Here is a 27,182-nt window from a genome sequence, read left to right on the forward strand (position 1 = left end):
TGTGGGCTCCTTCTCGTCATGAGCGTGCAGAGAGCCAATTCCCGAGTCGTTGTGGACGAGAGCCATCTCTGCTTTTGCTTCTTCAAGTGGTGGTGGCTGGGGTGGTACGTTCTGCTCTCCTTCTTCTTCGCTGGTCAGTTGTTCAGTGGTGGCTGCTGCTGCTGCTAGTATGGCTTGGTATCGCGTGGTAGCAACACCAGCTTCCTGGATTCTCCAATGCGCGTTCGTAACTCTCTATACGAAAGGATGATTCTAGTGTCCACCGCGTAGGTACCTTCTCATGAATAGAAAGAAAAACAAATGAGAAAAGAAAGAAACAAAATTATATACACCTATGCGCTACACACAAACATAAAATAACACCATGCTTCCCCGGCAACGGCGCCATTTTGGCGGACCTGCGGATGCGACTTGCGATTTTCTTTGATTCAAGTTATATGGAAGAGATAACTGAACCGTATGGATCAGCTAGCAAATGTCGTTGCTACTTGATCAAGTTGCTCTCGCTCTCGCACGTCACCAATGTAATTTATAAACTCCCAATTTTGCACTACTTTAACAGTAAAGAGACAAGTTCAGGGTCGATCCCACAGAGAAACTAGTGTATCGAGTGTGTGCGTAGTGAATAGGGTTTGGCTGCTGCCACGCTTTAACTTTGGGAGTTTTTAACTACTGATTTTACTTTAGACAGAAAAAGTAACTAACTACTTGCTCAAGGGAATTTTAACTACTGGGTCAAGTGAAATTCAGACTGGAATGAAAATTAACTACTTAGAATAGTAAACACGATGACGAAAACAGAACAACTTCGATTTTATATTCAGAATCCAAACGAGTGCAGCGAACATGCGGAATACAAAAAGCTCAAAACTTTAACTACAAAGCAACTTGAAATTAAACTAAGCTAACACTTCGGAAAATACGAAAGCAAGTAAACCGAGAAGATCATCGGCAGGAAACTTGAGACAACGCTGACAGATATAGAGTATTATGTAACGCTCCCTTCGGTCGCCCTTTTCTCTAACTAAGCATTACTTTATCTAAACTATCTAGAGGACTGGACTAAACTAGAGAACTAACTAAACTAAAGACGGAAAGTAAAAGATCAGATTTTTTTTGCGTGGTGGCAGGGAATATTCGCTCACGCTGAGAGTGAGTGACTCATCGATTGCTACGTGCTTTCCTTCTAGAATGACGATGCTTTTCAGTAACAGATTCATGACTCAACTCCGTCCTTGCGTCTCATATATCAGCACGTGTCCCCTTCTAGAACGTTGTCCTTGCTAACAGAATTATGCGCACCATCCAGCTCATTGCCTCTCATGTCCTTCTTTTGGAAGCCAGTGGTCCCCTCCTTGACAACTAACTAAACTAAAGACGGAAAGTAAAAGATCGGATTTTTTTGCGTGGTGGCACATCCTCTATTTATAAGCTCGGCAACGACCTCCAGCTGGATAACGATCTTTGCAGGGAATATTCGCTCACGCTGAGAGTGAGCGACTCATCGATTGCTACGTGCTTTCCTTCTAGAATGACGACGTTTTTCAGTAACAGATTCATGACTCAGCTCCGTCCTTGCGTCTCATATATCAGCACGTGTCCCCTTCTAGAACGTTGTCCTTGCTAACAGAATGATGTGCACCGTCCAGCTCATTGCCTCTCATGTCCTTCTTCTGGAAGCCAGTGGTCCCCTCCTTGACTGCTTGATTACTCCCCTTGATCAACTTCCCCGCTTTTTTGGCCTTTTTCGCCTTTTGTACTTGCTTGATTAGTTTGGCCTTGTTGCCTTGGTCAAGCGGCATTTCTGCACATTTAACACTTGCTTTGCGCAATAAAAGCTATCAAGTAGCGTACATTTTACCCCTAAACCGATGCATGAAATGAGCCTTATCACACTAGCACTTCCAAAATCTTCAGAATCCCTTGGTCATACTTCTTCTCCTTCTTAATAGGCTCAACTACTACACCTTTGCTCACACTAAATCCTGTAGGGGGTTGCAAGAAATTATTATTAGAGTACGAAAGGTTGGGATGAGGACTGTTCCCATTATAATTATTGAAATTACTGCCCCACTGGTTAGGGCGATAATCGTTGTTGCAACCCCTATTGGGACCGCCCCCTTATTGCACGTAGTTGATATCTTCCATAGGAGCGGGAGAAAGGTCGGGTTTGGTGACCGAAATGACGGAGGTCGGTGGGGCAGGATCCTCTCTTCTAGACGTGTCCATTTGGTCAACCAGAATTCTAAGCTCGGCTAATTCCTTAGCAAAAGAACTCTTTTCGGCCTCTTCTATGGTCGCCACTCTTCTTGAGTTGTGCCTTTCTTTCGACCACCCCCTGCTGTTGGTGGCGAACTCCTCGATCACTGCCATGGCATCCGGTCCACTCTTCCGCAAGAATCCCCCATTTTCCACTGAATCCAACATAGCACAAATTTTGTCATTAAATCCATTATAAAGGATTCCTACCTGATGATCCACGGTGAAACTGTGGTTGGGGCACTTGCGAAGGAGGCCTTTGAAACGAGCAAATGCCTCGTAGAGGGGCTCGTCGGGGCCTTGTATGAACTGGAAGATCTCGCTCTTGAGCTTTAAGATAGTGCATGGCAGGTAATACTTGTCGAGGAAGGCAACCACTATATCTTTCCATGTGGAAACTTGTTCTGTGGCAACACACTCAAACCTCTCTTTAGCAGAATCAATTAAAGAAAAGGGAAAGAGTCTTACCCTTATGGCATCGTCATCGACACCATTTAATTTCAGAGTGTTGGCGATTTCCACAAACTTCGAGAGGTGGTGGTTGGCATCTTATGTGGCCCTGCCTGCAAAAGGAAACTGCTCGACCCTTTGTATAAGGGGCATTCGCAGCTCAAAATTGTTAGAATCAAAGCGAGGGCCTTCGGGAAAAGTAATCATATTCCCGTGATTGAACATGTGCTTCACGGGCACTATCTCCTTGTCCTTCTTTTCCTGCACCTCGCGGGCTGCCTTTTCCGCTTCTCTGTCATCCATCAACAGTTTGACCATGGCTTGAAACCTCTCTAGCTCCGTTCTGTCTGCCATTGATCCTTGCTCACTTCTTATTTTCCTTCGGGTCCTTTAAAGTTTGGGATCGAGCGGTTCTAAGATGTTCTTCCCAGAACGCGTTCGCATACACAACCTGAAAGAAACAAAAACAAAAACAAAAACAAATTAAACTAAAATAAAAAACAGAAAGCAATTAAAATCCAAAGTAGTAAAATTGTCTGTTTGAAGATATCAATCACAAAGTGAATGTATTCCGCGAAAATGGCGCCAAAAACTTGATGCACTTTTTATTAGCACTATAAATACCTGCAAGTATACATAATATGAATAGTAAAGCTAAAGGTTAGTACTGGATATCGATCACGGGGAAAACAAACACAGACTGTCTATCATCTACTAAAACTCAATTGTATAACCAAAGTCGTTACTAACACATCCCTAGAATCCTGTGAATTTAGTTACACGTGATAGAATAATCTAAAAACATAGATTGAAGGGAAGATAATGAAAACATCAAACTAAAGCAAATAAAACCCAAAGGTTGAATCTTTGTCGCTTTGATGATCTTGACTCCTTCTTCAACTCCTTGCACAATGAAGTACTCTAACTTTTAATCTCTGGAAAATATGTTACAAAAAGAGGATCCTAATGATGAAGCTTGAGGGGCGACATATAGCTGAGAAATCGTCTCCTTCAAATAAGGAAAATGGTTGCAAAATATGGTAAATCTTGGAGAGAAAGTAAGACAAATTCTGCTAGCCGTTTTTTCCCAGCCGGCCGCTGCACCTTGGCCAGTGGTCGTTGTGGGTTGGTCCGAGGCTTCTGACTCTTGGGCAGCGGTCGCTACATTTGTTTCAGCGGTCGCCGACTATCATCCTGTAACTTTCTGGACCCTTTGTAGCGGTCGCCGCACCTTGCCCAGCGGTCGCTAGGCGTGTCTTCATTCCATGCATAGCTTTCCCGGAGTGGGCCGCTACAGACTTGGCAGTCGTTGGGCGCCGTCGGTCGCCGTCAGTGTTGCAGCGGCCGCTGAACGCACCCAGAATCTCCAGATTTCCAACTTCACGTTTTGACTCCCTTTTCAGGCTCAAATATGCACATTTCTCACAAAACATGTCAAAATACCAAAATAGATAAAATACGCAAATAATAGACATGTAATGCAACTTTGACATTCAAAACGGACCAAATAATGACCTTAAAACCATGCAAAATCCGAGTGTATCTATGATCGTCGAAAATGAAGGTGCAGAACTGACTGACTGGGCCAATGAAGATGCTGCTGGTCCAAGCCACGGCGTGTCCACCGCCAATGTACGAATGGGGATACCTCGGGGGGACGCCGATAGGGTCAAATCATTTGTCGATCTTCAACAACAAGAAGCTGATATTCGACTCCAGCAAGATATAATTGAAGAGTTATGGGCGCAGAGGAGTCCACGTTGATATCGATAATGTAATTTGTTTGAATCGTTGTTTTTTTGTTTAATTGTACTATGAAAATTTGTTTTTATTTAAAGAAATTATTATTACACTTTCTCCGTCTGTTTTCGTGTCGGATTTTTAAGTCTATATTTTTGAATTTGTTTTATTGGCTAGATTGTTATTGTGTTGTGATTAGTCCTATTGATGTGACAGGCCGTTGGTTAGTGCTAGTGATGTGGCAGGAGGTGTGGTTAGTCCTAGTGCTAGGTTGTTGCTTAGTCCACACTATTGTGGATGCTCTAATAGGCTAGCAATACGACTAGCCGACGCCCTAGCCAATCAAACAAATTCACAAATACGGAATTAAAAATTCGACACAAATACGGAGAAAGTGCAACCATTTTATTTTATAAAAAAAACATACATAGTTCAAATTAAAAAAAATACATTGTGCAACAATAAATAAAAACCATCTCCAAGCTTCACACACGCAACCACTATCACACTCTTCGGAGTCCCCTTGGCCATCCTCGGTGGCATCAGCATCCCCATCAGCTCCCCAGCGACATCCCCGGCGGGGGGTGTCATCCCCAAAGCGTGCCTCATATCAATGATGAGACCATCCAGATAGTCCTAGTGTTTTGGGTCCGTTGCCGCGTTCCACCTCTCTATGACCTCGAACATATGTCTGTGCGCTTGCAAACGCGCGAGGTCGGTGAGAGCGGTAGATTGGACCTCGACGGACCCGCTTGAGGCTCCCCTAGACATTCGTATTGTCATTTTTTACCCAACCTGCCCACGGCAGCTGGGAACTGGTGGAGGGGCCACTTCGGCATCGTCGGGAGGTCATGGGAACTGGCACGAAACTTGGGGGATTCAGCCAGCCAGCCTCAACCCCAGTCCCCAGCACGAAACTTGGGGGATTCCATCAGCTCTACATAGGCATCCTAGTACTTAAAAGGGCTGTACTTTCTTGCCTCGGTGGTAACTACCGCATCAACCAATCTTTCACATCTTCCATGGTCATGCCGCTAGTAATCGTGTGGCAGTTGTTTTCGTTGATGCACGCAAATCTGAAGACGGCAGCCATTATCCGATCCCATTATTTCTGGATCTCCTCAAACTTGTGATACTTCGCACGCTTTACTTTGTGGCTCTCGATGATGATTGCCCACATCCTGTCGATATTCTGATTACTTGACCGAATGGGATCATCCACTACCGAGACCCAGGCTTTTGCCAGTGCCACGCACTCCTTCGGAGTCCAGACGGACCTCCGTCCCTCACCATCTTCCCCCTTATCCCTCGTCTGCGACGACTCACCTGCCACCCCCTTGCCCTTGCCCTTTCTCTTCGACCTTCCCCCTGAACCACTCCCACCTCCCCGCCGTCCTACTACCGGTTCTCTCTCAGTGGGATGTTCCCTAATTGGAGAAAGACCCAAGTCCTCCAGTGAGAAAGTGCCGACGCCGGTGAACTGAGTCTCCTGTAGAGTAGAGACTTGGGAAGCACCTGTCAGGTGATCCAAACTGGGCCGATAGACATTGTCCCCAAAAGGCGATTGGGGGACCCCCGATCTACTGCCTCCAGCAGTGGCAGGCTTGCCGGGCGTACCCATTCCCATGACGCTCCCCATCTCGGGCATCATCCTACTCATCCCTGCTATCTCGGGCAGCATCCCCTCATCCCGACACTCATACTAGGCATCCCCTCATCCCGGCAGTCATCCCCTCCATCACGGGCATCATCCCGCCCATCCACGGGTACATCCCGTAGTACCTGGGAAACCCACCCATACCCATACCCATTCCGGGCATCATCCCACCAATCTCGGGCTTTCCGCCCATTCTACTGGCGTTTCCCCCACTTCCACTGGGGAACATCGGCGTTTGTGATTCGCTCGTGATGGGAGAGTCACTGTCTTCCGTGATCGATTATCTTTAATAGAAATGAGAGTGGAGGAAGAGAAACTCGTTAACACAAGTGGTGCGAATGAAATAAAGTGCAACGAGCCGTATATAAAAGTTGATAAAAAAATTCAAAAATAGCGCTCGCCGATCGTTAGCCTATCGCGTCAGCACAATGGCCGACGAGCGATCGGCTAACGCCTGTCGACCTCGCCCTAGCGCTCGTCCACCCTGTGTTAGTCCGTCCCGTTTGCCGCACCCAATAGTGGACGAACGCCACGCCCGAGCCGCTAACCGGTGGCTAGGGTGTGCGTTCGTGCGCTATTGCGGATGCTCTTAATAAGCATGACTTACGAAAGAGAACATTTCATAACTTATTTAGTAATACTTCTATTCAAATCAAACTATATGCTAAATTTTTTATTTCCCTACAAATGCCTGAAAATTCTATTTTTCACATATTTACGATGAAATATGCCCAAATTTTGACTTTTAACCAACTCTAATTTTTTTTGCTAAAAAATACACGAACCTTTAATATTTTATAGTTTGAAGTTTGATGCTAGTCCAAAACTTCCACTAATATCTTAGTTAGAGTTCAATTGTAAATTAGATTATCGCAAATTAGATTATCGCATTGGTGTTTGCTTATGCATTTATAAGATGTTTCTCAAATATTTAAATGTATAAGAAGCAAACAAGTCTATTTCTTCTGCATAGTAGACTAGTCATGAACGACGTTCACAGAATGTGATATAGTCGGTCCTTTGTAGAAGAGAAATAGAATTTCACAACCTAGATAGGCTTTGGCTACCTATGGTGAAAGGTTGCAGTGTCAGTTCGCAGGTTTCCTTACTTTAGGAAATAAACGACACTGTTGTGGTATAGCACTGAATGATCTAACAGTTGAGATAAAGTCTTTCTTGCTATTTACTGAAAGACGATGTCTCAGTGGTTGTTATTTCTTAATCATTGTTGACATAACACTGAACATACGATATTGATTATGCACTACTTTAATTTATCAAATGGTGCGGATTTTTCACAATCCAAGAATCTTGATATCTTGGGTAGTGGTGATCAATGTCTAGAGGTGCTAATATTGTTATTGCAATGAATCGTGTGCTGGGTGAGTCCAGTTTGATAATATCCTCAAGAGGTGTTCGAAAAAGGTTTTATTATTCAAAAACCCGGCAGGTTAGAATTTATTCCAGAATAATAAATAAAGATTTTGAACTAGACAACTCTTAGAAAAAGATGTTAATTAATTAAAGTCAAATAGCATACTTAAATTAATTAGATATTTATATCTTAAACACGGGAAATAATAAATTAAAGAGGTAAAGCCCGAATTACTCGTAATTTTGGATTGGACGGGTAGTCAATATTATTATACTATAGTGGATGATAATAATATTCTGTTGGACTTGTATTAAATTGGGGATCAATTTAATTAGTAAAAGTGCAACAGGTTTAACCCAAGTCCAACCTTCATGGATCTCTAATCTGGCTCATCATAACTCTATATAAAAGGAGAATAGAAAGGAGATTTAATGACAATTGACATTAAAATTGTGTGCTCCTCATTGGCAGTGAACGATTTTTCGCAGTTCTTCACAGAACTGATGTCTTCTTTCTAATCAAGCCATTTTCGATTCTGACAAGCTTTGCCCACCCAAAGGTCATTATCTGAGTTCGGGATACAGATTAGAAGGTTCGTGGTTGAGTACGAAGAACATCACGTGGAGAAGGCGCAAGCAATCGTCGATTCTTTGGATAATCAGATCGGTAATTCTAAACCGTAGGAATTCATGAATTAGAGTTTAAATTACTTAAACATGAATTAATGTGCGTTCTTGTATGCAATTGATTGTTTAACATGTAGTTAATTAATCCCATAATTGGTCAAATAGATCTGTAGATCTGATTTACTCCCTCCGTCTGCCATTAGGAGTCCCGGTCACTTTTGCGCACTCGTTTTGTAAAAATGATAATAAATAGTTAAAGTGCATAAATGGTAAAGCAATAGAGAGAATAGTGTTGAGAAGACGCTCAAAAGTGAGCGAGACTCCTATTGGCGGACGGTGGAAGTATTTGTTTATGCATGTGTCTTTTGCTGTGCAGGGGCACCAAACCCCACCAATATGCCTATTTAGTGGCTGCTAACTAACCATAGTTGGTGTTAGGTTTATTACTTCCGGTATCTGTATGGCCCGACGAAATAGCAAAGGCCCAAATTATGGTGGCCTTAATTGGAAGTCCATTTATGAGTTAATATCAGAATTAGTTAACTCGGCCCAATACGAAACCCACGTACGTAGTTAATTATTAAAACCCACTATTTTTACGCCTATTCCTTAATTAAAATTATTTTTTATACCAATGCAATCATCAATCAGGAGCTAATTATTTTTCAAATTCAATTTATATATGTCAAGTAAAAAATAATCATTTAGGTTACTTATTCGAAAGCGAGGTATATAATTTCTAAATAATTTACTTTTGTACTGTATGATATAATTTAATGTTTTATTTTTTCGTAATAAAATTTTATAGTGCAATTGGATATATTGTTACTTATTTTGTAACAATCAGGTTTTGATATCTTTATTAGGAGTATCACCTGAACAAGGAAGCAATTATTTCATTTCCAATGATCAAAGCCTAACATTTTTATAAATAACGTTTCTGCATCATAATAGATGACTATCCAAAAAAAATCAGAAAAAAGACGCAGAAAATAGGAGCAATCATTGTAATGAAGCCCTTGGCCGCCACCTTTGTCGTCGTTGTCCACCATCCTTTCTCATTTTGCATTATTCGGCCTTATTTTCTCGGCCTTTGTAATTTACCTCTCCGCCTTGTGCTACGTCTCTCGATTATACGATCACCACCGCCCCCTTGCACGCGATGGTAAAAAAATCTCTTCATTTTTAATTAATCCTTCTAATTATCGAACACATTGTTTTGGCTAATTTTTAATCATTTGTTGGTGTTAGAGATGAAGCACAAATATGATATATATGGCGGGAGGTGGGTCTGGGATTTCAATCAGCCGTCGTACGAGGAATCGGACTGCCCGTACATGGACCAACAGCTGACGTGTCTCCGCCACGGCCGGCCGGATAAGGGCTACCGCTAGGGATGTCAATCGGGCCAGCCCATCGGGTTTCGGGCTGGCCCTACTCGGGTTGCGGGTCAATCGGGTGCGGGCTAATCGGGTTGTGATTTCTTTCGGGTTGTAAAAGTTCAACCCTAACCCTAAAAACTCGGGTTTCGGGCTAGCCCAACGGGTTAATCGGGTTGCTACCGATAAGATTAACATGCGATCAATCCAATAAATAATGATGAAAATTTGTTATATTCATAAAATGTAAAATATTTAATTATGATAAATTTGAGATATATGGTCAAACTCGATCATAAACATGATCAAATACTAATAATTGAGATATTTCGTGAAATTTTAATGCATATTTTAGAAATTTAAATATTTTTTAAGTGAATTTGAAGTTTTTAATTTATTTATCAATTATTATATTAATAAAAATTCAATACATAATTTGTATATTTAATATAAAATTTGAAAGTTATTTTTTTAGTTATCTATATTATAAAATTAATCAATGAAGTGTCGAATTAGGAGTAAAAAATAGAATAATAGAAATTTTATCGGGTTTTCGGGCCAGCCCATCGGGTTTTCGGGTCTGGCCCTAACGGGTCGCGGGTTAATCGGATGCGGGCTAATCGGGTTTTAATTTTATCGGGCTAGAAATTTCCAGCCCTAACCCTATAAATTTGGCGGGCTATTCGGGCCAGCCCACGGGTTGCGGGCTACATTGACATCCCTAGCTACCGCTACCACCACGGCCGACGTGGCGCGCTCCGGCGCCATGCGTGACGCCCACTCGCCGGCCCGCGAGTGGGCTTCGTCACGCTGACGCAATAAATCATTTTTAAAAAAATTGAATTTAATTAAAAATAAATAAATAATCGAAATGGTAATATTACCTTTTTTCGACCGTTTTCCCTTTTTTAATTTTTTTACTATATAAATACTCTTATTTCATCCTCATTTCACAAACAAATACCCATCAAATCCTACAAATCATCTCCATTTCCTCTCCAATTTTCATCTAACCTCTCATCACAAAATGTCCGGCGACGGAAACTCTGGCGGTGGCGGTGGCGGCTCCGGGAGGTTTGACATCAACGCGTTTGGGGGCATGTACAACGTGATGGGTGGTTCCGGTTCGTCTACGTCGGGCACCCAGGGCTCGTCGACGCCGGGGGGTACCAACCACCCATTTTGATGTGGATGCATACGCTCGTCCCTCCGCACCGAGGTATTCGCAGGGATTATCCCAAATTCGAGAGGATTATCCGGATGAACCCCATCCGGAAGGAGGACGAGGCGGTGTAAGCTCCAGGGCATTCGACGCCGTGGAGGAAGAGGCGGAGGAGGCCGATGAGGATGAGGATGTAGGCCGGCATCCGTACAGCCGCAAGGACATGATGGCGGTGTACAACGTCTGGATCAGCGTCTCGTACGATCCCATCATCGAGAATCAACAATCCCGGAAGTGCTTCTGGGAAAAGGTCACCGAGGCCTACAACGAGATCAAGCCAAGAAGGTCCCGCCGCCGCACATTGAAAATGCTCCCCGCTCACTTTGACCGAGTCGACAGGGAGGTCAAAAAATTATGCGGCATCTACAAGAACGAAGCGGCTCATTACCAAAGCGGAGCCACGAGAGCCGACATTCTGAGATCGGCTTTGCGAGTCTACTTCGAAGACACCGGCAAAGAATTCAGACATGTCGATGTCTGGGAGGCCGTCAAAGACGAGGAAAGGTGGGCCGGCGGTGTGCAGTCCAGCTCGGGCTCGACCTCGAAGCGCACGAAGCACACGGCGGGTGGCCAATACTAGTCTAGTGGGGGTGGTTCGGGCAGCTCTGCACAAGAGGCTGCCTCGCAGGAGGTTGAGGGCACGACAGACGATGCTGGGGGGTCCTCCCGTGTGCAAGGGACCAAGGCGGCGAAGGCGGCTAGAGGGAGGAGGGGCCGAGGCGAATCAAGCTAGACAGGCTCGGGCTCGAACACCTATTGTCCATGTACTTGACCGCCACAATGGCGGACACTTCCCGCATGACGCCTCCACAATACCAAGCCCATCTTGCCGGAATTGAGTATATGGCAAGACAAATTGGTATTCCGCCTCCAGATAGCTAGAGTGCACCGCCGCCGCCTTCGGGAGATGATTCGCCGGCGGAGTAGTAGTTTTTTTAATTTCTATAAAATTGTATTTTAAATTATGTTTTTTATTTATTTATTTTGTCATGAATTTAATTATGTATTTTTTTAGGATTTTAAGTTGTATTATTATTTTATTTAATGAAGTGTGTTTTTTATTAATTGAATTTGTTGGAAAAAAAATAAAAAATGAAATTGAATGAATAGTAAGTTAAGAGATGGTTAAGAGACGGATAAGAGATGGAGGGCTGTTGGTTCTGTCTCTTAGTTAAGAGATGGAGTGAAAAGTACAGTGGGGCTCATGAATAGTTAAGGGATGAGATTGTTAAGAGACAGCGTTGCGAATGGCCAAAATGTTTACCATTTTCTTTTATTTATGCATCGTAACAAAATCATTGCGAACGTTTCATACACAATATAGATGGACATAAGAGCATCCACATATCATCCGCCCAATGCATCGGGCGGGCTATTGTCCGCCACTGTAGCCATGCGGACGATGCCAGATGCATCGTCCGCATCCTATACATCTTCCGTGGACGATGGCATCAGAACACACATCGTCCGCCCCACTGCGGGTCACGCGGACGATACCGCGGACGATGCAATGCGTTGTCCTTTTTTTTCAGAATTTTATCTATTTAAACCCCATTTCTCATTCCATTTTCCACACCAAATTTTCTCTCTCATCTCTCACTTTCCCCACACACCAATATTTCTCTCCCAATCTTTCTCACTAAAAAAAATGAGACCTGACGACGACTAGAGTACCTCGGAGGGCATTACTCGGGCCTTATTCGATTGCGTTCATGAGGTTGGGGTGGAATGCTTGGCCGAAATGGAGCGCGAAGCGGCGGAGCAGGCCCAGGCGGTGCAGATCCCGAGGCCGATTCGACGTCGGACGTTTGTCCGCCGCGAGCACGAGTAGCTCACCAACGTCTGTTCGCAGACTATTTTGACGAGCAACCACGGTGGGGCCCGATGGTTTTTCAACGCCGTTTTAGAATGCGGCGAGATCTTTTTCTCAGCATTGTCCAAATGTTGGAGGCACGTGATGAATACTTCCAGTATCGGGAAGATTGTATCGGCGGACCCGGACTTACGCCGTTGCAGAAGTGCACGGTTGCGCTCCGGCAGTTGGCCTACGGCACCATGACGGACATGTTCGACGAGTACCTTCACGTCTGGGAAACAACTGGCCGCGAGTGCCTGAAAAATTTTTGTAGCGGAGTTGTGGAGGCTTATAGCAACACATATTTGCGAAAGCCGACTGCTGAGGATTTCCAGGCCTTGATGAAGATGCACGAGACGACGCACGGCTTTCCTGGAATGCTAGGGAGCATCGATTGTATGCACTGGGAGTGGAAGAATTGCCCGACAGCGTGGAGAGACCAATTTACTAGTGGATACAAGGGCAGCCACCCGACGATGATCCTCGAAGCTGTCGCTAACCATCGGCTCTGGATCTGGCATGCTTACTTCGGTGTAGCGGGGTCAAACAATGACATCAACATCCTCAACTCAACCAACCTCTTCACCAAGCAATGCAAATGGCAACGGCCCGGCCATCGATTTCACTGGCAACGGACGCCAATATCATATGGGGTACTACTTGGACGATGGCATATACCCAAGGTGGCCTGTTTTGCTGAAGACGATCAGCTTCCCAATGGGTGACAAGAGAGTTTTATTTGCGCAAAAGCAGGAGGCTGCGCAGAATGATGTGGAGCGGGCATTTGGTGTGCTCCAAGCACGGTGGGCAATAGTGAAAGGTCCGGCGCGTTTTTGGTACAAGGAAGTCATCGTCGATGTCATGTATGCGTGCATCATCTTGCATAACATGATAGTCGAGCATGAAGGTGGAAGAGTCACCGATTGGGGTGATGATGAAGTTGGCTCTAGCTCCAGCACGACGACCCCGCCCCACGTTCGAGGATTACCGATGGGCTTCAATGAGGTTCTATCTAGACAGACATCAATGCGCAACCAATAAGAGCATGCTCAGCTCATGAAGGACGTGATTGAAGAAGTTTGGAACCGTAACCGCCATTGAGAATTTATAGTTTTTTTTTATTTCGTACTGTAACCTTTGAACTTTCAATGAAATGATGTTTTTTTTCCAATTTTTGTAGTGTTTTAAATATTCAAATAAATAAAATGCTTAGGGCGGCCTATAGGGCATCCCACTGCAGGTGAATGGGTAGGAGGATAAAATAGTGATGTGGCGGAGTATAAGGCGCCATATAAGGCTGACTATAGGGCGCCCCATTGTGGAGGTTCTAAATGGATATTAATGATTGTGTACAATTTATTATAAGAGGAAAATAATAAAATAGTAAGGAAAAATATTTGTTGCAGTTTTAACGCAACAATGATGTTGGAAGAGCTTAGAGGGAAGAGAATGATTTTGGTGGGACGTCATTGGTTTGTCTTCTTCACCGAGCCATACCACAACATGCGCTCAATCCTTGGAAGTCATTCATTCCCTATCCATTTTCACAGCCAAGGTCTCTTTCCATTTATTTATTCATATATAGTATTACTGGGTCGTGATAAAATGCAAACTCTATATATTTTACAAATTCCATGTTCCTCAACACAGTATCTAACACAGTGCCAACACATTTTAAATTTCAAGATTTTGATGTCAACATAGCGTCAACACATTGTAAAATTTCAAGATTTTGATGTCAGCATAGCGTCAACGGTTGACACTGTGTTGACATTTTTTATTGTTGTTATTCATCTGTTTATATTTTCTAAAGGTCCAAATTATAGTTTAGAGTTTTTACGTCCCTTTACTTTCTTGAAATTATAGTAGTTCCATTTTCCACATAAATGAATATTGTGACATTATATTGCATGATAATTTATACATTAATCAGGAATATAATGCAACAATAGAGTACTATTGGACTCTATTTTTAGTAGAATCAAACGCAGATGACCCCAAAATGCACAAGGTGGATTACAGAATTATCCGAAATGCATCTATTGATAAGCATGGTCAATATTGGAAGGGAGCAGACATAATCCTCTTCAACACTTACATTTGGTGGGTCGAAGGCGTCAATGTATTATTGTAAGTCATTATTTTCATAGGTTTTATTTCAATTAAATCAAGATAAGTTAGTACTACTATTATGTATATCAAGACAGTACATCTTACCTACCCCGCGGGTCGTTTCGCTTATCGAAGGAAAGGATCTTTCGACGACGAAAAGAGGGAGACGGTAAAGTTATCGATGGAGGATGGTTATCGCCTTGCGCTGAAGAAGTTGATAGAATGGATAAACGAGAATGTCGATTATAAGGGCATCCACAATGGCTTTCGCTCAGCCATAGCCTAGCCACAAACTCCTCCTGCCTCATCATCAGCACTAAAAATCTTCCTACCACATCATCAGGACAAGCAAATAGCCCAGCAATAGCCTAGTCACATCACTCCTAATTATATAAAATAAATAATAATTGACAATCACACAAAATATGGAATTAAATTTACGACACAGATACGGGAAAACTCAATAATAATATTAAAATTTAAAAAAGTACATTAATTAAAAAAACACAACTAAGAATGAGTTTGTTCCACATCGAAAGTGGAACATAAAACATTCAAGGATATCTCTATAAAAGAGAAACAACCAAGAATGAGTTTGTCCCATATCGAAAGTGGAACATAAAACATTCAAGGATGTCTCTATAAAAGAGAAACAACTAAGAATGAGTTTGTCCCACATCGAAAGTGGAACATAAAACATTCAAGGATGTCTCTATAAAAGAGAAACAACTAAGAATGAGTTTGTCCCACATCGAAAGTGGAACTTAAAACCTTCAAGGATGTCTCTATAAAAGAGAAACAACCAATAATGAGTTTGTCTCACATCGAAAGTGGAACATAAAACATTCAAGGATGTCTTTATAAAAGAGAAACAACCAAGAATGAGTTTGTCCCACATCGAAAGTGGAACATAAAACATTTAAGGATGTCTCTATAAAAGAGAAACAACCAAGAATGAGTTTGTCCCACATCGAAAGTGGAACTTAAAACCTTCAAGGATGTCTCTATAAAAAAGAAACAACCAAGAATGAGTTTGTCCCACATCGAAAGTGGAACATAAAACATCCAAGGTTGTCTCTATAAAAGAGAAACAACCAAAAATGAGTTTGTCCCACAAAAAAAACATTAAAAAAAAATTAAAATCGGTTGTCCGATTGCTTGCTGATCGGGAGCCTACAATGGCGATCAGCCGATCGGCGAGCGCATCGGCCAGCGCCGGAGAATCGGCGTGGGCACGCTGATTTTTTCGCCGATTTGGCGCTCGCCAGTTCCAATGGTTCGGCGAGCTGACCGGCGAGCGTCGGAAATCGGCTAGCCGGCCCACTCGCCGCCATTGAAGATGCTCTAACAAAACAAGACTATTTTTCGCGGGCTTCTCAGTTACTCATCAAGGGTAATACATTGTTGCTTTAAACTTATCATGCCTCATTTTACATAGATGTTTTTGATGTTAGCCACTTTAATTTATTGATAAAGGAGCTATAAATGGGGCAGAGCTCAAAAAGGCAACTGCTAGAACGAGACAACGATGATCGAGGATCCAAGCTACGTGGGAGCATCACCAAGCTTGTATCCCATAATTAATGAAGAATTAAGCAAATCCGAAGTTCCAGTCAGGTTCCTCAACATCACTCAGCTCACCAGTCTACGCAAGGACGCGCACACTTCCATCTACAAAGCGTTTCGACGCCCCAGCAACGCGCCAATCCAATTCCGTATGCTGATTGCATACATTGGTGCTTGCCAGGAGTTCAAGATGTATGGAACCACCTTTTCTTTGTTAACCTCTTCTTTTCCATTTAGTATTACAACTTTATTTTTCCACTCAAATAATTTCTTTCTGCACTACTCCTTATAATTATTTATTCAAATTCCAATTTGTGACCTTTATCTGAATAAATAACAAACGTATAATCTTCAAGGAGGTGATACAAGCCAATTTAGAATTAATTCAATATCAATATCGATTAAAATATTATTGGAAAAAAAAATATTGTCCGTTATCAACGTACAAGGATTCATATCGCATATCTTGGTTCCTCGACGTGCAAGTTTTTGTTCCATCAAGATTGTACAGAAGAGCTACTAAGAAAGCTTGTAACAGAGTATAATTAAGAAGGTATGTTTAATGGTAATGGAAAACAGTAATGCTATATGTTATCTAAGAACTTGAGGGTGTTGTATATATGTAAGTAAAGTAATTAAATGGAAAGGAAAAACTAGAATGTAGCCCCAAATGTTGGGTAAAAACAAACAACAATAGAACTCATATGGTGTGTGGTTGAAAAATATTGGTTGCCCTTCTTGCAGGACAGAAAGAAATGATCGAGGTTAGCTAGCAAGCCGGAAGATCGGGTGGAGGCGCCTCAAGTGTCTCCAGTTCGCCAACACCGTTGTCTACTAGGAAAGCCGTTGCTAGACCCCACCCGATGTGAACATCCAAGTGACAATGCATCAGCCATACCCCTGTTTGAAGTTCAAGTTTTCGTTAGAGCATTGCAAATTTATATACTATGAATGAGTCTCAATCAAAACCAACCTGGATTGTCTGCCAAGAATCTGATTACTGTCCATCCACCAACAGGAACACTTGCTGTGTTCCGTAGAGGAGGATCTATGAGATTGAATTTGCCTAAATCTCTGCTTGGATTGAAATTTCCGAATCCTTCTGCAAGTATGTAGAAATCATAGCCGTGGAGATGGATTGGGTGGTTTTCGGCGGTGAAGATGCTTGTTCCCTGCAGTACTAACTGCACTGTTTCTCCGTATCGTACCTTGTAGAGTTTAGTCCCTGGAACAGGCTGCCAGAGTGAGCGGCTGACGTTCCCGGTATAATCAAATCTTACGGGGGGGCTTGCTGGAAAGTCTGTGGTGAAGACACCAGGCATGCGCTGTTGATGTGCTTGAAGCAAGGATAAAGTGGATGGTAGCACGAAAGATACGTTGTTCATGCTGGCGGTAAAACGAGTGCCATTCGGACCCTGGCAGGTACTACTACTGGCGCCAGGGGGACAGTTGTTGAGGCCTAGTCCAACGGTGAAGAAGAGATTGTGATCGATCTTAGTGGGTACTTCAACTCGTCCCGGGCTTCTGAAGCTGGTTGTGAAGGCGGTCGCAGTAGCAGTGTCGTTGAAAGCTGGCATTCTTGGCATGACTGGCTTGACATTGGCGCCTTTAGCCGGGCAGGGGGCAGATTTGTATTCGAGGATGGCTGTGGTTGTGGTGTTATCGAATGGTGCGCCTTGTGCACTAGCGTAGGCTCTTGCTGCGATGTAGTATCTCGCAGGTGGCTGATCAGCGGTGATTAGGATGTCGGTGGTCTGGCCTGGCCCGAGCATGAGCACTGAGGTGGTGAAGGGCTTAACGTAAGAGGCGTCAGCTGCAACCACCGTCAGCTTGTGATTGGCGATTTTCAAGAAGAGTTGCTGGTTCAGCGCGGCGTTCACAACTCTAACGAGATTCGTCTCGCCAGAGTCCACCGGCACTATCAATGTATCTGCATCAGATGGATCATCAAATATGTCATAAGCAATTTTTTTTTTCAAATTCTATCATTTTCCATAAACCAACCTTTACTAGAGCAATTGTAGAGGTCTCCAGGCTGGCCATTGATTGTGTAAGCATCGGAAACGTTGGGAGCGGCTCCTGTTCTCGTGGCTTGCCTAATAACCGCGATTGGATCAGCATTCCACCATTCACCTGATCAACATTGACATGAGTCACAATTTTGTAAGTATTCAGAGGTGTAGTTACTTTTCTTACCAAGAAGAAGGGCAGTTTCGCGCTTTGGCTTTTGGAAGGGATAGGAGTCTCCTTGTTTCGGGCGAATGATCAAAGCTCCGTAGACTGTAGCTCTGAGCCATGAGCTGTGCGCGTGCCACCAAAGAGTACCTTCTTGTCCTCGGATGGTGAACCGGTAAGTGTAACTCCCTCCCGGCCTTATAGGGCATTGAGTCACAAATTCCGGTCCATCAGCCCATCCAGTCCTAATCTGCCTCACACCGTGCCTGTGATAAATACGAAACAATTAATCGCTTCATTTCAGATTACAGATTTTGACATAGACATAATGGTTTATAAATTACCAGTGAATGGTTACATTGTACTGAGCTCTATTGACAACGTTAACCACTAGAGTATCGCCATTGTTAACTTCCAGCGTGGGCCCCGGGAACATTCCATTAACCGTGATCGCGTTCTGAGTCTTGCACAGCCTCTTCACTGGGGTTGCTTGCACCTGTTTCACAAGGCATATAATAAACCTCATGAATGAGAACATGACATAGGAGTTAGTTAGTTAGTTAGTTAGGGCGGTTAGAAACGTACGACGAAATCGTGGTAGTGGACTTTGGCATTTGCTGTGGAGAGAAGCAATAAGATGAAACAAGAACAGAGAGAGATGCTGAGTCCTCCCATCTTATTCACTTAATTAGTGTTTGTATTTAGCTGAAAATTTTGATTGAGCATTTGGAGTGTGAGAGAGTGGGAATTGCTTTTATATATACTCAAGAATAGGGTGGTTTTGAGGTTGGCAGATTAGGTTAAGATAGTCAGATTAGTGTAGATTAACTTTGTGTAGTTGTTGCACCCACTGGTTGATGATCACAATCAACAAATTTTCATTTCACAAGTCTTGTTCTTGAGTTAAGAGTTTATTAGAACATGACTATTTTTTTATACATTTCTCATCTTCATTTTTCCCACCCAAAATTTGATGTTCTTAAACACAAAACACATGCACATACAAATTGATATTTGTAGAATAACATATGTATATGTTTGAAGTGTGTGTATTAGTATATTGAAATATGAAATGAGATATCGATCTATGTTGGAAAACTTGTACTATTTTGATGTCTTAAATTACCATGTCAAACGATGATAAGTTAGCTTATCTAAGTGTGGAAAAATAAGTTGGATGAGGTTATGGTACTGATGAAATTATTGGATTAGTCTAAACCAAAACAAAACGACAAGTTAATTGCAAATATTTGTGTATTCTTGAAAATTTAGAGCTGATACGCAAAATCAATACTCCCTCTATCCCACAAGAATATGCACTCTTTCTTTTTTAGTTTATCCCACAAGAATATACACTTTTCAATTTTGTAAACTTTTTTCTCTTTAATGAGGTGAGACTCATTCCTCATTAACAATACTTTAATTACTTTTTCTCTTTACCTCTCTATTACTTTATCAATTTTGCATTAAAACTCATACCAAACCCAAAGTGTATATTCTTTGGGGACGGAGGGAGTACTTTCTAATCAACTTCTTTGTTTCCTCCAAGTTAGCAGATCTTGTTCAAGTTAAATACACTATGTGAGCATACGTGAAATTAATCACAATATGTGGAGAGGGATCAATAATCTTTTGTTGCATCATAAAACAAAGTGTAATTATCTTTAAACTCTTTCAGTCGGTCCGTATCATCAATAGGCTTCAAGATCCGAACACAAATAAAAAATAAAAATTTATATATTTATCAAAAATAGGAGAAAGAAGAACTCATAATAATAATGAAGTAAAAAGAGGGATGAAGTAAGTGTAAATAATTAGTTATGTTGAAATACTGACTAATATACACAGATGTACACACATGGTTGTCGCGCTATAATGCTAATTTTTCTTAACTTGCTAACTTATTAACAAATTATATTAAAAATGTCAACTCAATCACATTAAAATATCAACACAAATTTGTGTTGACATTTTTATATAAATATTAATGTCAACACAATGTATAAAATATCAACTAAGTTAATGTTCACATTTCAATATCACCGTTTAATACACTGCATTGATGAGTTAGCAACTTAAGAAAGTTAGCAACGGATCACACCTCTATATATATATTAGTTGTCTTACACATAAACACATCCTCCCTATGTCCCCAAAAAATAGAATTTACCATTTTGGGTTGTCCTCCATAATTAGACATAGTTTAAATATGAAAAGTTTTTCAATAAATAATAATTCTTCACATCATTTATAATATGAACCCCGCAATCCACTAACACTCATTACACTACATTTTATTATGAATAAAGATAAATTAACAAAAATTGTACATACAAAATGCCCTTAAATTTTAAATCGATTTTTATTTAAACCGATTTTCTTATAAATTACTTATTCCTTTACTTGATTACCCTTTTTGTTATATTTGTTAAGTTAACTCCCTACCAAATTACATGATTATATATGGAAATAGAATAAATATGAATAACCAATGCAACAAAATGGTGCCATTTATTTAGAGAAATTTCATAAATTGAAGTATACTAATAAATTTTGGTAGCCGATTTTAATAGTGCTGCATCTAATAGTTTTTGCCTAGTCATTTTATTCTATCTACTTGTAATTATATCTTAAGGTGCAATTATTTCTGATTTTTTAAATTGTACTTAAACAATTCAAAAATAGATTGGAAATATAATTATTTTATAATTTTAAATTAATTTATTATATAAATTTATGTTTACAAAAAAAAATATTTTTTGATGCGAATATGGAATAGCTATGATTATTTAAAATTTTAAAAATGATTTAACTTACAATTTAGAATTTTACAGTAATAAAATAATTAAATGTGAATGATTATGATTATTTAAAATTTCAAAAACCATTTGATAATAAGATAACTGTATATGAATAACTATGATTATTTCGATTGATGTGAATGACTGTGATTATTTTGTTTGATGATAACATTAAGAAAGTAAGTATATATCCATGTAGTCGTTTTTATAACTTGGAATTTTAAAAATTATTTCATGATGAAAAAATTAATGTGAACGACTATGATTAGTTTGGTTGATAATAACACTAAGAAAGTAAGTACATATGCACGTAGTAATTTTATAACCTGGAATTTTAAATTTTATTTAACAATAAATAATTGGATGTGAATGACTATGATTATTTCGTTTAATGCTAACACTAAGAAATTAAGTATTTATATGCATGTAGTAATTTTTATAATTTAAAATTTTAGAAGTTATTTAATAGTAAAATAATCTAAATTTGAATGACTATGATTAAATTGTTGGATAATAACATTAAGAAATCAAGTCTATATGCATGTAGTCGTTTTTATAACTTAGAAATTTAAATGTTATTTAACAATGAAGTAATTTGATATGAAATACTATTATTAATTTGTTGGATGATAACACTAAGAAATTAAGTGTATAATCATGTAGGAGTAGTTATTTGTTAGTAACTTGAAATTGTAAAAATTATTTATAATAAAATAAATGGACGTGAACCACTATGATTATTTTGTTTGATGGTAGCACTAAGAACCAATTTTATAATTTAGAAATTATAAATAAATGGATGTGAAATATATTATTATTTCGTTGGATGATAACGCTAAAAAATTAAGTATATATGCATGTATTCATCTTTATAACATAGAATTATAAAATTATTTAATAATAAATTAATTTGATGTGAATGACTATGATTATTTTGTTTGATGGTAACACAAAGAAATTAAGTATATGTGCATGTACTCATTTTTATAAAATTATCAATAATATATAATTGGATATGAATGACTATGAATAAAGTTTTAGATAATAACATGAAAAAATTAATTATATATGCATGTAGTTGTTTTTGTAAATTAAAATTTTAAGAATTGTTTATTAATAGTAATAACTAGATGCGAATATATTAGTAGTATTTGGTTAGATAATAACACTAAGAAATTATATATATAATTATGTAGTCATTTTTATAACTTAAAATTTTTAAAATTATAATAATAAAATAATTGGATGTGAAGACTATGATTATTTTGTTTGATGTTAGCACAAAGAAATCAAGTATATATGCTTGTATTTAATTCATATTTAGAAATTAAAAAATGACTTAATAATAAAATAATTGGGTGTGAAATGACTATAATATTTTTTATTTGGATGATTAACACTAAAAAATTACGTATACATCATGATGCAGTCTTTTTTATTAGTAGAAAAAAATATGCAATTAATGTATGTTTCTATGGAACTGATTACTAAATCCTTCATAAATGGGTAAATATAGATTACGGAAAACTTAATTTTCCTAAATGAGCATTGAAGTCTAATTATGTAATACGTTAAATTAAGCAATTATCATAAATTTATTATAAATGTAAAATACCTAAAACATCCAATTTTATTTATACAATTTTTGTTAATATATCACTACTCTTAATCTCTCTATTACTTTATCAATTGCACATTAAAATCCGTGTCATTTACAAGTTTGTCAAAAAAAATTTGGACGGAGGGAGTATTTAACATCACGCAGAATGAATAAATAAATAACGAATTGCAATTTTACATTCAACAGATTCCAATCACATTATAAAATGCGAGAAAAAATTACAGTTCCTATAACAAATTTTTACAATATTAATATATTGTAAAGTTGCATCAAAAGAGAATACGAGACTAAAACCATAAACAGGTATGTAAAAAGTTGTATACTTAATGCTTGTATGTCCTTAAAAATGCATGATTTTTATTTCTCAAAAAAAAAAAAATTCATGCCATGAGCATCTATCGGTTGAAATACTCTCATTCTTACTAAATTTTTGAAAAATCTGACTGCTATAAAAATACACTACCGGGTTAAGCGTTTGAATTAAATTATTTGAAATTTATTAAAAGTTTTAAAATTCAGGTTGGCCTTTGCAATGAGAGGCTTAGTTGCTGGTTCAAAATACAAAATGGGAAAATATGACAAGATTTTCAAAAGTTCAGGATAGATCAGTAGATGCTATTCATAATTAACTAATTTCAGCAATTTGGTCAACTAATAGTTTCATTTACAAAGTATTTTGGAGTTGGGTTAATTACGCTTTTTATATAAAATGTTTTGCTGTTTCAATTTAGTATAAAAAGTATTAAGTTACATTAGTGTTTTAAGTTAATACATTCCGTCAAGTCCCTACTAACACTGTTGGACTTGGATGGCAAAATGCACAGGGGGATGCTATGTAGATCAAAACCAATCATTTATGAATAAAAGAAAATAATCTAACTTAATAAAAATCAATGGAGGGATATGATTTACACAGCATCCCCTGCTGCGCATTTTGCCACAGCAGGGGATCCAAGTCCAACACCGTTACTTCCAATTACATCATATATACAAAAAGTTTCATCAATGTTTCAAATTTGTACAAAAAATTTTTAATTAAAACTGTCCATTAATTATTTCAAACACAATTATTTTTATTACTCACAAAAATGAAAAACACATACAAAAAAATTAACACTCTTCACCATCAAATTAGCGAATTGCATTTTATTGTCGAAGTTTTCTCATGTAACAACGGAGAATACAACTAAAAAGATATTTGAATCTTTTTTGTAAAAATTAAATATTGACTTATTGACTTTTGGAAGCTCAAAACTAACCATTTTGTAAAGATGAAATATGGACTTATTTTATATTGTGTTCTATAAAGAATACAATAAAAAATGTATTGAGAGACAAAATTTTGTTAAACCATGATTAATTGCTGGAAGAATTGATATTGACGATTATTTTTTTAGATTGGTTAATTGTAATAAATCTCTAATTATTATTTTATTATGATGATAAGTTGGATAAATTATAAACTAACTAACGGTGTTTAAAATATTTAACGGAATATATTAACTTAAAACACTAAGAGCATGCGCAGCAGTGGCGTCCGTCGCCACTGCCGTCCGCGCCGCTGGCACGGACGCCATCCGCCGCCGCTGCGCTCGCGCCGCTGGCACGGCGCTGCTCGATGTATCGAGCACGTCCGTGCCAGCGGACGCACACGTGGCACGCTCCCATTCGTCAACGGTATAGCCGTTGTGTTTAAACATTTTTTATTTTATTTTTTTTAAAAATCGGTTTTTTATTAAAAAAACCGATAAAAAAAAATTCACTTCCCCAAAAAAATATATCCGTTTATAACCGTTTTTTACACCTTTTTAAATTTTTTTTTCATTTTTTTCACCCCAAAAATACACACTTTCATCTATAAATACCCCCAATTTCACCCCAAAAATTCACATCAAACTACACAACTCTCATCATCATTCTCCAATATCCATTCTCATCTCCATTCTCTCATATCCATTTTCATCTTCATTCTCTCATACCCTACAACATCACTATGTCCGGCCAAGACGATAACCCTTCGGGCTCCTACGGTTGGAACCCCGAATGGTTCGGTTCACAACCGTTTCCTAGTCCGGAAACGGAATATTCGGCCCCTCCTCTCACCCAAGATTTGGGCGTTCCGAGTGGCTACCGGCCATACCCAATCGACGATCAAGGTGCCTCCGATGGGCGCTACGGGTGGACACCGGAGCCTAGGCCTCGCGCCCCTTCCCAAATGCCGACTCCTCCATCTCGCGCCGGTGTCCGCACACCGTACTCACCGGCGGAGATGGAAAGATTGTTCAAGGCGTACTTGGAAATCTCCGAAGATGCGGTGGTTGGAACGAACCAATCCGGCGATCACTTTTGGTAGCGCGTCTCTAGCCGGTACAATGCAAACCGGCCGCCGGGAACGATCGAGCGCAACGAGAGTATGGTGCGCAACTGCATCGGCCGAGCCAACGAAGAAATTGGCAAGTTCAACGGCTATTTCATCCAGGAGTCCCGGAATGCCGGGAGCGGACGAAGCGAGGTCGACATCATCACCGCCGCGCTGAGCACCTACCAATCCATGAATGGTAAGTCGTTCAAATATCTTAACGTTTGGCAGGAGATGCGGACGCACCCGAAGTATAAGGGAGGCATAACATCCTCCTCTAGCGGCTCCTCCAAACGATCAAGGTCGGTAGCCCTATCCGACTCCGGCTCAGAAGAAGTGGCTAGCCAACTCGTCGGAGCTAACTTGGGTAGCCCCGACGCCGGACCGAGCGGTTCCCAACGCCGCCCCCAAGGAAGGAAGAAGGCGGCAGCCAACCGTCGTCGCGGCTCGACTCCCGAAGCCACTCCCGAAGCCGCTCCCGCTCCCTATGTGCCACCTCCACCCCCGAACAACTAGCTGTGGATGCTCTTAAGCCAACTCAATATGGCCAATAGGTCATCTATGACCCCCACGCAACTTGAAACACACGAGACCATGATAATAGGTCTCCAAAAATAATTGGGGTTGATCCCGCCGGATGCGTAGTCTTATTAGGAGTTTAATTATGTAATTTTTAATTTTTAGGATTTTAATTATGTAATTTTTAATTTTAAGGAGTTTAATTATGTAATTTTTAATTTTTAGGATTTTAATTATGTATTTTTTAATTTTATTTGTAATTTGTAATATTTATTGTGGTTTTTAAATGGATTTTAATATTATGGAAATGTTTTTGTTTAATTGAATTTTATATTAATTGTGTTCGTCCTTGCGGAAGAGCACAGTTGTGGGTGTTGTGCTCTTGCCAGAGAGCAGGCATGAATAGTACCGCCCGGGCCCACAACCGTGCCGCTGGCAAGAGCACGGTTGTGGATGCTCTAATGTAACTTTTTGTACGAAATATGTAAACTTAATACTTTTGTGCTAAAAGTAAAACATTTTGTATGAAATACGTAATTATCCATTTGGAGTTCTATTATATACTACTAGTATATTTATATTGAAAAAATAAATTCAAGAATTAAGGATCGCCTCCCATTTCTTGTCAAATTGGTCAGTAGCTAGTGAAGGCTATTCGTGAAATAGGTGGATGGTTAGCCAAATTGACTTAATTTTTTCTCAAACAAATTGGACTTCAAATTTTAGTGTCAGCTCGATATCGGTTGAACAAACTTTTACAATGTATTTCTATTTTTAAAATAGAACATATTTGCCCAATACTAATATGCAAATAAAATAGAAATATGTTCACAAAGGATTAGGTTTCGATCGAATTGCGATTCCGGGGAGGGAAATCACGTGAGAATTGATCTAAATGAATAATAATATATCCAATTTCAAATTTTGTGCTGATTTAATTAGTTCCAACCCAATTTATCTAACTGGCATAAATTTAGAATTTTGTAAATTTTTTGCAAATCGATATTGAAAAACTAATGCGAATTTTATTCAATTTTCATTTGAACAATGAAATAACTCAAATAGTAAAATGAAATCCACCCTATAAACGTGGTTGTTGTTAAGTGACAAAAATATAGAAAAGGAGAATGTGAAAAGTTAGTACTTCTATGTTCGTTGCATGAAACTTCAAACACACAATAAGATTAATTCATCAAAATAAAGTCGTTAAAGATAAAGTGGAAAAAAGAAAATTTATAAAATTGACATAGCAAAGCAACAACGGAAATAATAAGTAAAACCTATTCGCTATTCAAAGAAAGATGTAATTAATGTTTCTAAAAGCGCTGACCGACAAAGATAGTCGATTTTTTTCTTACAAAGATAGTCATTCAAATCTACTATTTCAATTCTGCAACCAACCACCATTAGAAATAGAGCTTTTAAATTGAATTGTATAACTGCGCAACATGAATTACCTCCATCAA

At 39.5% G+C, this 27,182-nt stretch overlaps 1 protein-coding gene and 1 pseudogene across 1 annotated transcript; one reads left to right on the plus strand and one right to left on the minus strand.

Annotated features, from left to right (window-relative positions):
- The first annotated feature begins 9,198 nt into the window (after positions 1–9,198).
- Positions 9,199–16,478, plus strand: LOC121808472 (annotated as a pseudogene).
- Positions 16,479–16,842: 364 nt separating this feature from the next.
- Positions 16,843–19,132, minus strand: LOC121796768 (laccase-12-like). The gene is made up of 6 exons (XM_042195555.1): positions 19,002–19,132; positions 18,761–18,912; positions 18,438–18,682; positions 18,246–18,374; positions 17,215–18,171; positions 16,843–17,141 (listed from the first exon to the last, which is right to left on the minus strand). Exons 1-6 carry the CDS (start codon positions 19,089–19,091, stop codon positions 17,011–17,013), a joined length of 1,704 nt encoding a protein of 567 aa, XP_042051489.1. The 5' UTR covers positions 19,092–19,132; the 3' UTR covers positions 16,843–17,010.
- Positions 19,133–27,182: the final 8,050 nt, after the last annotated feature.

This window comes from Salvia splendens, chromosome 1 (assembly GCF_004379255.2).
Source record: "Salvia splendens isolate huo1 chromosome 1, SspV2, whole genome shotgun sequence".
Taxonomy (NCBI): Eukaryota; Viridiplantae; Streptophyta; class Magnoliopsida; order Lamiales; family Lamiaceae; genus Salvia; species Salvia splendens.

Bases quoted from the DNA above. Each gene is read 5' to 3' on its own strand.
- LOC121796768 (XM_042195555.1), bottom strand. From the start codon at position 19,091: ATGGGAGGACTCAGCATCTCTCTCTGTTCTTGTTTCATCTTATTGCTT. The intron at 18,913-19,001 runs GTACGTTTCTAA...CTTGTGAAACAG, and splicing joins TCCACTACCACGATTTCGTC to GTGCAAGCAACCCCAGTGAA. The intron at 18,172-18,245 runs GTTGGTTTATGG...CATCTGATGCAG, and splicing joins CTACAATTGCTCTAGTAAAG to ATACATTGATAGTGCCGGTG.